General features: G+C 25.2%; 1 protein-coding gene across 2 annotated transcripts in view; it reads left to right on the top strand.

The window, feature by feature from the left end:
* Positions 1–836: 836 nt before the first annotated feature.
* The window catches only part of LOC113555766 (cationic amino acid transporter 4), a 40780-nt gene continuing 27633 nt past the window's right edge, over positions 837–13983 (top strand). The window contains exons 1-2 of one of the 2 annotated variants that reach the window (XM_026960293.1): positions 837–1146; positions 8657–8825. In XM_026960293.1, coding sequence (XP_026816094.1) covers positions 8678–8825 — 148 coding nt within the window. In that variant the 5' untranslated portion in view covers positions 837–1146; positions 8657–8677. Of the gene's footprint in view, positions 1147–8656; positions 8826–13983 lie in introns of those variants that run through there. The other variant, XM_026960294.1, reaches the window with a different exon arrangement.

The raw sequence follows: 13983 nt of genomic DNA, 5'->3' as shown, positions 1-13983 counted from the left end.
TATGGGAGGGTTGATCGCCCAATATTATTGGTAGATATTATACACTGCGCATATAATATGATATATATTATAATAGTTATATCTTATTGTTATTAATGTATTAGTAATACATTTTGTCATTGTATTTAACACTGAAAATATTAAGTCATTTTTATCACGCATTTACCATTTCCGTGTCATACAAAATACATAATATATACCTACACTCAAAGGTGTAGGTATAGCCAGGGGTGTTCCCATAGGGTATACTACATATACGCCGTATACTCTCGAGATTTTTTTTCAATATTATCAGTATACTGCGTATGCTCTAAATCTCGATTTTTTCCATATTATTGACACGTTCTTTACCGGCTTTACTCCTGTAGATCATAAGAAAAATATTCTTATTGTATTAAATGTTTATACTGGATGATATAGTATACTCTCAAAGAAATTAATGGCAACACCGCTGCTGGGTACAGCCGGTATAATACGTTGTATGGTGGCGTGGACATATTATAAAACTACCCGCGGCTATGGCATTAAACGTTGTCGTCCGGCCATACCAACGGTTAGACGAGACCCAAGTTTGCCCTCCCTTAGGAAAAAATCCTCGCGCCACCATTTTATTGTGATATCGTGTGTAGTGTTGGCATCGGTCGCAGCTGTCGATCCATCGCGCTTATACGATATCTATGAACCTCTGCACAGTACTACGGGTAATATTCGGCGGCCTACGTGACCGGCGGCGTTACCCGCGCATGCACGAAACGGCTGACGAACGACCCCCGGACCGCGTTCGCAAATCGATTTTCCGGGGCCGCTGCAGTACTACGTCACGCAGTGCGTCCGTGCCGCCGTCTAGTAGTCGTCGTTTACAAAAAAAAAAAAAAAAAACAAAACAAAAGAGAAAAAGAGCACAAAATCATCACTGTGAACGCGAACACACCGCGATAAAACGAAAACCGTCCGTCGCCATTTGCGCGTGATAAAATAATATTATGTTGGATTGATCACACGATAAACAGTGTATCGAACTCGGCGTTAGTGGCGGACAACGCGCGCCCGCAGTTGCAAGTACGAAAAACGAAAAATTATAAATCGTAAATATGTGTGCCGCCGACTTGTATTGACCGTACCGTATCGTGTGTATAGTGTTGTCTGGTAAGTAATTTGAACCCTTTTCTAATAGACGTACCTCTATACAATACCTACATTAATTATCCGCCGACGCCTCGCATGAAATATGGTTATTAAACCGTCTGTATATTGTACATTGTGTATATTCGCCACAATATGCACCTATATCTGGCTACATCGTTTTATCGATATGTACAGTCAGTGGCGTACGCAGGATTTTTTTAAAGGGGATATCATAAATGATAACTATATGCACGAATTGATCTCTTTTTTTTTAGTCATAGTTTCATAATTTGAACAGATACTTGTTTTTAAGGGGGTGTCGTATCTCACGACCCTCCCCCCCACACTGCGTACGCCACTTTTTACAGTAGCTACCCACATAGGTACAGGGTACATCCGGAGGATTTATGTTCAAATACGTCGTGCAGGGACTCTGGAGGATACGCTCTGTATGCATACACGTATCGATAAAAATATCCATCATTATATAATGCATGTTATATATACCGCACCTATACACTTGATTTTTTTTCCCGTCGTTTTAAGTCTTATTTAATATTTTCTCTCCACGCTCATGAATAAAACCCGTTCCGCACGCTGATTTTTGAATAATATAAATATAATTTTTGATTGCCGTTTGGAACATGAATAATACAGCTGTGAATTACGTCCTAAGAAAACGTTTCATTTGATTCGAGGGGGAGGAGGGGCAATGCTTCGTGTATAGGCATATCGGATATTATGTATATTTGGGAGTAGCTTAACCACCTTGTTGGATCTAACGGTACCTTTTCGACTGTTTCACGTGTAGACGTTTTTGAAGAAGTCGTGAGAATCCGTTGCGATTTTTTTCTGGCCGATGGTAGTAGTTTTTTGAAAACACGTCTTACAACAATTTTAACATAGACCAGTAATATTAAAACCAGCTATTTCTAAACTCGGGGTCACGGAAAAATAAATAAATTGATATTTTTTTAAATATTAAATTTATAACATTGTATTTAAAAAAAAAATAATATTAACTGTTACAAAGTTATATTATAAAAATGTTGATTTTTATATTAAATTAGTTTTCGCTCTTTCCTACTGTATTTAATGTTTAACAGAAATTATAGTAAGTACGATTGTACTAGTACTACCTATTATTTAGTAAATAAAATCACACAGGAGATGGCAGAGATTAAATCAATTATGGTAGCATATATAGTCATACAAAAATATAAATTGATATATTATATAAATCAAAAATAATTAATTCCTGAATATTTATAGTAACGTACAAAGAAATAATGTACTCATAATACACGAGTTTACTCAACTATTCAGACGTGCGTTCGCTTTTTTTCGTAAAATCAATTTTAATTAAATATTTTAGATAAATCTTATAAAAACTATAAAAGTTTGGTTAGTTTTGATAATTGTTAATTGCTTTAATATAATATATTTTATATTTTTAAAACCGCGATTTTATGCGTTCCTCAGTAAAATGTCTATGTAATTTATACATAAACATTAAACATGTTAATACCTATGTTTTTTGTACATTATTACTATGGAAACACTCGGTTCTTAGTTGTTATTATGTTTAATGGTTTCATGGTTACAAAAACTAATTGTACGAAAGAAATGTTTTTAATGTCAATATATTTTGAATCATTCTAGTGATAGTATAAGTTTATAGGTAATTCAATATTATTGTATAAATAAATCTTGTTTTTGTTTTGTCCATACATAGCTATTATTTTTATTCACACGTTTTTATCCCGATTATTGACCAATATAGTTTTATATATTGTTTAATGTCGGTAACGTGTCACACAATTATCTGTAAAAGTATTTTTCTAGTCAAAAATAATATTTCTAATCAATAACTCGAGTGTTTGAGTTAACGTAAACAAGTAACAACGATAATAAATTATCGTTATATTTAAGAAAAACGTAATTATATATTATAAATAGATAATATATAATGCATTTATAGTGTTTATTTTGTACAGTTATTTTTTAAAAGTTGTTTAACAGTAAATTTACAGTAGTTTTTCCTAAATGTTTATAACAAACCTTTTAAAAATTCAAAATGTCTTAGTTATGGAATTTTTATATAAATTCTTATAAATAATATAATATATGTATTATATTTACGTAAATTATATATATTAATATATATACATAACTAAATAAAAGTAGGTGTGGAATATACATATAAAAGGTTTTTTTTATGAATACTGCATCAATACTCGTTTATCATGGTATTTAATGCATTTTTTTTAAAATTAATTTAAACTTATTTATGTATTAATAATAAGTTTATATTTTTTGATAATATCAAAATAAACTATACAATTATACACCAAGAGTTATCTATACAAATATATTCCGTGCTGTAAATGGTATAACATTATGATAATTTAAAAAGAATAAAACCTATTTACATAAATTAAAATTAGTTTAGGGTTTTTAATTTTTATTCCTATATTCATTTTTAATTATATTTAATTAAAAATATTATAAATTCACAGCCATCATTGCCAGACAACATTCTCATTTCGGATAAAGACATTTTATGTTTTATTTTAATAACTTAAAATCAATGATAAATGATAAATCATTTTGTAACAATCAAAAAATTACTAAAATTAAAAAATACAAAAAAAAAACTACAAAAAAAGCACCATTTGTAATATTATTTTTAATCAATAATGTTGCTTAATTAGATTTAGATACGGCATTTGCATTACTGTCCAAAAATAAAAGTGTGTTGTCTGCATAAAAATAAGAGAATTAGACAACTAATGTATCTACCTATTTAGAATATCTAATATGTAAAATATATTTATTTTTGCTATAATAATAATAATAATAATTATATTTATTTAAATAAATATTTTAACACCTCAAAGGGTACTCTTACGGTGAGTGTATATTAAAGATATCGCTAAATTATCAATTGAGAAGAAAAGTGAATACAATTAAATCAAATTAAACATTAATAATTAATTTATAAATACAATTTGATAACTTAATACAATCAAATCAAATTAAACATCAAAATTTAAATTATAAATACATTTTTTTAACTTACTAAAGGAGTCGAAAAAAAGTCAAAATCATGAATTAAATTACATATCAGTTGGTAAGTGGCACAACGGACTATTAGTAAAGTAATTACTTTTAGAATGAGGAATAGCAAATGGTGGGTTAAATCTTGAATTAAAAGAGGATACTTTAAGACCGATTTTTTGCAATAATTCCGGAAAATCGATAATACCATTCAAGATTTTATATATAAACGTGATATCATATACTAATCTTCTTGTTTTAAGTGACTTTAGACATATATAGTTTGCAACTTCAGCGGTGTTATTATACGAGTAATTCGTTTTAAAAGCGTAAAAACGTAAGAAGTTTTTTTGTATTTTTTCTAATTTATTAACTAAATCAGATTAATTAGTATTCCACAAAACCGTCCTATATTCAAGTAAAGATCTTACTAATGAACAATATAAAACATTATATAATAGTATTAACACTATTAACTATGTCTAAAATATAATAACTTCTATGATATTAAACAAACTTTAATATAAGTCTTAAAACTTAATACTTCATTTCAAACATCAATCTAAAAATGTACACATTTTTTTTTTTTATTACAATTTAATAACTTATAAAATAAGCAATCATGAGATATAATTATAAAAAACATTTCAATATCAAACTGCGATTTAGAAACAAGCATATTTGTCTTCACTAATATTTCGCAGATCTAACCAAAAATAATTTATAATATGTATATAAGTTCCTTACATGAAATAAATTTTCCTATCACATAAAAATTTAAATATCAGCATACAATTTAAATAAATCAAACATCAAACTTTCTTAAAATATAATAAACAACCATTAATAATAATCAATAAGATTTCTTTATAGTTTAATTAAAGTATATTATCCGTACTAAATAATAGCAAAAGTGAAAATTCTCTTCTTTAAATCATTTTTTGTTGGGGACTTTTTTTTAACTTTTTTTTGAAAGGTTTGGGGGCTTTGCTTCTCAAGATACCTTTAAATACGCCTATGTAATTATGGTTTATAATATTATGTATAAAATATGTATATCACCTAAAATACTATTATTAATTTATAATTAAATAAACGTATTAAAAATCATCAAAGAATAAACAAATACAATTTTCACAAAAATCTATTATACAAAACATCTACGTTAGGCTGGCTGATTCTGGTTTAAGTTTATTAACCAATGTCCTATAGGTACTGTATTTTCTCACAACATTAATATTTACTAAGCTCAATGTAATATAGATATAATAATATAATATATTTATATTATAGTATATAAATTGAATGTGTTAGTGTACAACGTTTAACCATTTCATCAGATACATATTATTATATACCACGTTTATATGCAACAGTTAATGTGTATTAACTAAATGCACATTGAGTTAGTACGAGAGTTGGGTGTATATAAACACATTTTTAATTCGCATTTTTTACTTAATTCGATTCGTCAAATACTACGTTTATATGCAGCAGTTAATGCGCATTGGGTTAGTCCGAGAGTTAGGTGCATATATAAGCATTTTTAATTCGCATTAAACTGATGTACATTTATTATTTAATTCGATTCGTCAAATCGAATTAACTCTTACTCCGGGATTAAGAAATGCAAGTAGACGCTTTAATGCGAATTAATATTTTAGCGGGAATTTTAAAATGTCAAATTATAATTATTTTGTTCATGGAATCCAAAGTATAAATCATGGACTAAAAAACATTCGCATTAGCTTTTAATTTTATTCAACATCTAATCTTGATATTTTAGGTGCGCATAAATCCACTCCCTAATGCGCATTAACTGCTGCACATAAACGTAGTAGTCGTGGTAATAGAGACAATTCAGTTCGACACATTTTGTAATGTTAGTTTTAATATTAGAGTAAATTAAGCCTATATTATCAAATTTAAAGGTAAGAATATTATCTAGAAAATGGCATATGCTTTTATTGATATTATCATTTTAAAATGAGTTATGAACATTTTTAAGTTTTAATATTTTACATAACTATAACTCACTTTAAAATGATAATATCAATAAAAACATACGTCATTTTCTAGATAATATTCTTACCTCTACATTTGATAATAGGTAAATTTGTTCTAATATTAAGGCTAACATCACAAAATGTGTTCTGCTGAATGCAAATTTGTTATGATGTACGTTAGTAAGACAGAGACAACATAAAACGGGGATGGCGTCCTCTTAAAATAGGTTAAAAATGTTCAAGTGCTGACAGTCAGGCACCACTATTCAACTTTGTAAGTTATCCAATCGGTTAGACGTTAGGTAAGTAATCAATTAATAATTATAAAGTGATAACGAGATCAAATCCAGCCTCGGTTGAATGATCATGCAAACTAATATACTATTAATGTTTGTATGGTAGTACAAGTTGAGCATGGTCGTACTTTCTTTTACGAAGGTTTAGGTACTGAATTTGCAATATTCAAGTGCTTTAAATCCAGTACCACTCATCCCAGGTATATAAGAGTACTGATGCCAACATTAGCTGCCAGTGTTGGCGCAATGTTATTCCTGTTGTGAATTTCCGATGGAGAATGACTAATAACAATTTAATTTCAATAAAATATGTATATGTTTAATTAGTTATTATTAATGGTTTTCATTATTAAGTATTTGATAGTCTCTAACTTAATTTTTTTAACATTTTGTGTCCAAAAAAATTGTCACTATAATGATAGTAAAGTTCTAAGTGTGTATTTACAATCAAACACTAGATTTGGGTTTAAAATATAACAGATGAACATTTAATGCGCATAAAAACGTATGCCAACAAAAGTAATTTTACTCAGTTCAAATTATAATTTGAGTAGTAACTACCTAAGCAATCGTTTAAATATTGGGTTTTTTAAATGTCAAACGATTTTAATTAATAGATTATGAGAATATTTTAATAAAAAATTATGGTATATTTTATATATTTGTTTCAAAGTCCATTATTTATACATTTTATAGGATAAATCAATTAAATCAAATTTATCATATTATATCAATAAATACATGTGGTATAAAATTATAGTTAGGTACTATACGTATTTTAATTAAGACAAATTTATCGTAAATGACTGTGCTTTTTAAAATCAATAACAAAAAATACTTAACCTAAATTTTGATTAAGAGTTTAAAAATTAAAATAAACATTAGGTTAATTAATTATGTGTTTATTATAGCTGCTATCTAATTATTTTTACTTGTTTTCTACCGTAGGTATGTATACAAAAACTGAAGCATTAGAAATTAGAATACAAGTTTTTTTCAATCCTCGAAGATTAATAATATCTTATCATTGTCAAACCTTTTACTTTTGTATATAATACTTGTTAGTTGTTACTTATTAAATTGTTGGCTCTTATTGCATCAATTAATTTTAGTTAAAATAACACAGCAAATTATACGCTCCACGCGGCTATACCAACATAGAATGATCAATATTAAAATAATGTAATATGAATATTGAATAATATTAAAACCTAAATACCTATCTAAGATTAATTACTTGGGAGTAAAATTAATAATATCTCGGAATTCTGTGTATCAATAAAAACGATTACCTATAATGTATCCGGTGTATAATCACGATTAAGTATTAAAAAATTAAATAAAATATATTATATACAATATACATACATATCATAATTCATATATAGATAATAATGATTAATGACTTATGTCTTATACCATGCTTATGCGTAGTTCAGTTATAAGGTTAAATTGTAGATATATCTAATCTCGTGGATAATACTAATTGTTATTTATTTTACTCATTTTGAATTATCGCTCTTATTTATGATAAGTGGTAACAAATATAAGTATACTTAATCTCAATTAATGTCATAGTAGGTATCCATATACATACATATTATATAAATACATTTAACAGTTTCAGAAATATATTATAATACACAAATTATGTACACATATGTAACTGATGAAATGGTTAGACGTTGTGCACGTACGCATTAAATATATAATATATACCTACTATAATATAAATATATTATACTATTATATCCATATTACATTGAGCTTAGTTAATATTAACTTACACTCTACCTACATGTAGATATCCACTTACCGAGGTATAGATTTTAAATGTGATACTTTGTCACTGGTATACAATTCAAATTAGATATAAACATTTTAATTTGAATATTTAATATTCATACATTTATTTTATTTAAATAAATTTGTTGAATCTATAGCTTAAATTGTTGATATTATGTTATATATTGAAAACATTTTATTTTATTATATTCTTCTCCGATATAAAAAATTTTAAATTTTTTTAATTTAAAAATTATAATTTGGTATAGGTATAACTAATATAAATCAAATTTACTAAAAATGTTAAATCTGATTTTTTATAATTATTTAATAGCGTAAAAATATTTTTATAATATATTTTAATAAATTTGTTTTATTTTTTAGAATTAAATAAGCTTATTCATCATGCCGGGATCAAGACACAAAATATTAAGTCATGTTTTCAGTGGCTTTTACGAAAAAATGGGCCGTACAAAAGTATTGGACATCGGCACGCAAGCAATCGAAACACCACTAAAACGATGTTTGACAACATTTGACATAACTCTTTTAGGTATATACTCAAGTATTTTCATATTTTAATTATAAAATTTTAACTAGATCTTCCTACATTGTATTGTATTTGTAATTTAGTTACATACATAGGTACAATATTCATTTTCATGAATAATTTTGATGTATTTGTATTAAAATAATAATGCTTCTGTGGTATCTTATTAATACTAAATTTATAGCGCATGTTGAAAAAACCAAAACATATATAATATTAAAACAAATGTATACCTATTATGTTTACGGGGCTTATAGACTTGGAAACCATATGTCGTTCAGTATTGAACCAATTGACATAAAATTGTTCACACATATTCCTTATTGGGACTTGAGTATAGTGTTTATATAGCTTCGTTTTTCAACCTCAATAGATTCTCATACATAAATTTCGTTTTGGTCTACGAAAATCGAATATTTTGTTGTTTATAATATAGAGAATTGTTTTTAGTTACCCACCATGCGGACATGCGGTACTATGAGATTTTTTTTTAATAAAATAAAATTTATTGTTCATTATTCAAATGTATATCGTTTTTGGAAACCAATCAAAATAATATGAAACCAAGTTTAGTAAAAATGTATTGTCCGCCATTTATGATATTATAAAATCCTATAACTGAATATTTGTTCATTACTAGTTGTCTTGTCATTAGTAACATGGAAGAAAAACTATTACTTATTAGCAGGGATCAAGGGGTCTGAAGTTATAGCACTAAAAAAGTATATTTTTAACGCTTTAATATGTATTTTAAAAGACCAAAATAATCCAAAAAAATAGTACTAAAAATTGGTAAATTGTTTTTATAAAAGTATTTTTAGATTTTTTAGATTTACAAATTTTTTTATTTTTTATAAAATATGATATTACGTACCTATTTAAGATATTTAAGAATTAAAGGGATTTGATTTGATTCTGGAATGTAACCGATATAACAAATTCGTTAATTGCTGCAATACAATAACGCGTCTGATATTATTTTAAAAATAATCAAATTATTATTAAAATTAATTATTTGATGTCATCGGTGATAAAAAGGAGGGCCATCGGTGATAAAAACCTATTTGAAGAAAACCTAAATACATGTTTTAGTTCACATATTTGTATTGTTTATTTCCTTTACTATATAAAAAATAATATGCCTATAACTAATACTTAAAACTTTAAATTAGCAAAATAGTATTAGAAACCGTAAATATACATAAATTAGCATTATAATTTTTTTTATACTACATCAGGAAAGTGTGAAAAAAATGTATATCTTACCTACTTTTGATGATCTATGACTTACCAAAATATATATTTGCTAGAACTTCCGATTCCTGGTTATTAGTTATTAGACTATTATTATCCACTGTATAGCCAATCTAATTTTAACTTATCCACAGGCAAAATTGGGTAATTTAGCTAGTTATTTAAAACTTTAAAAGTAATTTAAAGTAATTTTATAATAATTATTATTATTGACACATAAGGAAATTTAAAAAAATTATTAGGATATAGGTAATATGTATCTTTAACATAGTAAAAATTATATATTATGAAAAGTTATTTCTTTAATCATTAATTTTTATAACCATTACAAATAAAATATAAAATAAATTATTTAATGATTAAAAGAGAACTCAACATGTTTATTTTAATATGTGCCAAGATTCAAATGTTGTATACATTGAACTAAAAAATAAATAACATATAATAATATATACCTATAAAATAAAGATAAAACATTATTTTTGCTTTGCCAACATTTAAATCTAAAAAAACTAACATGAATAACTTAATTTAAATATTATATAATATGATAATTAGAGCCCTGGTGTTGATTCCCTAAGAAACCTACACAAATTCCCTACCTCAAAAAATGCATTTATAAATTGTTTGATCTAAATAAGTATTTGAAAACGCTCATAAAACTATTAAATTAAAAAATTTTTATTGATTTTTAAATTAATCACAATTTATTTTAGTACATCCGTACTTTGATTCAAGTGAAATTGCATTAAAACTAGTTTTAATCTAAAAAAACAATATAAAAAATTTGTTGTAAGTATTTTTTATAAAAAGTAGATAAAATTAAATTAAGTTTATTGCTTTACATTCATACCTGGAAATTTTGATTAGTTGAATTTTTTCATTTAAATTTCACTCAGTTTGGTTAATGTACCCTAAAACTTTAATAAATGAACTAAAAATAAAAAATGTGAAATAAAAATTAATGATATATATGTTTATATATATATTAAAATATATTTTAAGCTAGTAAGGTATTGCCTTTAATGTTTAAAAAAATAAAATTGAAAAATTCACCAATATCCTTAATGGACCCCTTTAATAACATTTCTGAAACAAAATTAATACTTATTTTTATAAGTTAATAATTTTAATATTTGAAGTTGTATCAAGAATAAACAAAAAAAAAAACATATAGGTATTAATTTATAAATTATATCACATCCATGGTTTTAATTACTACAACACTTACAATAGTACCTACCTAAACAAAAATTAATAGATGAAATTACCTATAAATGTAATATGTATATACTTAATAAATTATTTTAAATCTTCTTATTACTGTAGATTGAGTTTAAAAAATTTAACAATAACATTTTATTTTGCTCTTTTGTACCCATACTATAAAAAATTAAAATAAATAATATTTGTTATTGATAAAGTAATGGTTTTTATATCTAGATTTAGAAGTATTTATTTACATTTTTCAGAACATTTATATCTATAAAGTAGTTAACAATAACATTGTTCAATGTATTTGTACTTATTTATTTATTAACTTATTTTAAGATAAATTCTAATATTACAAATAGTAAGATGGTTAATGACTAAAATAACAATAAATATATTAATATTATTTCAAACTTTCGAAAAACGTAATTTATCATAAAAAAAATAGAAAATATTATTGTGTGATTTTATTTTAGTTATATTGTTACTCCTTAATTGTTGATAATAGTTATATTCAAATATATAAATAATATGATAATGTGATTTACCTAATACTTAAAAGCATATACATTTTAGTATAAAAAGGTTATTATTAATAATATAACAAAACAATTTAATAGTATATATCCCTGCAGAATTATAATAATATGTTTACTAGATTCGTCCACTTATCATGGACCGATTATAACCGAGTACGTTTAGTTGTATGATTGAAATTGAGGATTATCGAAATTTGACAGTCACCAATGTTTATTTTTATTTATTACAACGAAATAAGTACCCATGACATTTATAGAAGTTATAGTTGCAAAATATCCCCCATTTTTATACACATATACTGCTATAGGTACATTATTCTTCCAATTTCATATTTGGTAACCTTGGCTTAAGGAATTATTTTGGAAAGCATTAATGCACAGTGGTATTGATACATTTAAATAATTCCAACCAATCGTGTTGTATCAGATTAACATTGCGATAACGCCTTCGAGTGTTTACGCTCTGCAAAATTCAACAAATAATATAAGGTATTATAAAATTTAACCTTCATTTGTGATTATCTACAATTACCGGCGTATAACCAATGATAATTTTGACAAAATTCTGCACTACTAATTTTGATACCTACATTGGTGGACATATGAACTATCGATATTCCCCAATTTCGATTAATAATGTACATTTTGCAATATAATAAAATGAATAAATAAATAATATTATAATACAATAACTATAGCTAATTATACAAAATTAATGATAAATTGAAATCGAAATCAAATTATGAAATAATGTTTGCATTGATATTTCATATTTTGTTACATCATTTTTACAATATTATTTAAGTATATACAATACAAAATAAAAACTTTAATATTATAATACAACTACATCACACAAGTATACTTATAAAATAGAAAAACACATTTAAATACATGATAGTAAATATTATAATAATATTTAATATTAATATCATATACTATTATGTCAGCAATAAAATCCAATAAAGCTATTAATATTTTATTTTTATTTTGTCGAACTTATGTATACAATGTTGTCAAATGTGTCATCGTGCAGACGATTTCTTCAGGTCATTAGAATTTTACTGACTATACTAAATTATCATTCAACTGGGAGTGAGGAGAGTATAGAGTTGTAGTATATTTTAGAAATATTTGTCTAACTATGAGATATTAATTTAATACATCTATGCTGGGTTGCATGAACAATCACTAAACATTTATTGAATCAATAGCGAGCTACTGGTCCCTCGAACATAATTAAGTGGGCCGTGATTGGTCTATTAAATTTGATTGAACCATTAAATTAATCAATTTGTTCGTGCAACTCGGCATTAGTTGTAGAATCTTTTTTTTAGATCTAAAAATGTTAGCACTTGTGTCTTGTACTTTTGTTAGTATGCTGTAACTGCAATTTATTCGACAGTTAAGAAGATTTAACGTAATGCTTTCAAAAAACTCATTATAGTTTTCAGTATTGTTATTGAATCTACTATGTATATACCTAATACAATATAAATGTCAAAAATAATAAAATGGACATATAAAATGCAGTAAAGAATTATCTACATCATTTAAAAGATGACAGGTTTTATTATCTAGATAAAATAGTGGATGCATTTTTTAAAAATGATCTAAATGAGAATACTTTTTTTTATATATAATGAGAATTATCTATTATACAATAAAAGTATCTACATAATGCCAAGTATCGATCATAAATAATAACATTATATTATAACTTAGGTACAGGTAAATCATATTATTATTTATATTTTTGTATATTATTATTATCGATTAAAAATAATTACAGACATAATCATATTATTTGAGATACCTATCTATAAATAGGTATATTTATTGTTATCGTCATTAATCGTTTTGATATTTGTATTATAATAATTTATCTTTTAATAAGTTATAAGTACATATACAAATACTGACATTGAATTATATTATTGTTAGATGTTTTATAGATATAAACTTTTTGAAAAGTGTGGATAAATATTCTTGTCTTATAGAAAGAACAATTACTTGATCAATAACAAACGTTGTACATTTTTGATCAATAAACTTTAGAATTTAGATACATATTTAAGTGCGTATAAAGCGCTTTTGTTAAATGTTTAAAGCTCAATTTACAGTAAACAGTATAAGAAGGTTTAAAAGAATTTATA

Source organism: Rhopalosiphum maidis, chromosome 4 (assembly GCF_003676215.2).
Source record: "Rhopalosiphum maidis isolate BTI-1 chromosome 4, ASM367621v3, whole genome shotgun sequence".
Taxonomy (NCBI): Eukaryota; Metazoa; Arthropoda; class Insecta; order Hemiptera; family Aphididae; genus Rhopalosiphum; species Rhopalosiphum maidis.
Note: the sequence above shows the minus strand (reverse complement) of the source record. Positions and strands in the feature narration are given on the sequence as shown.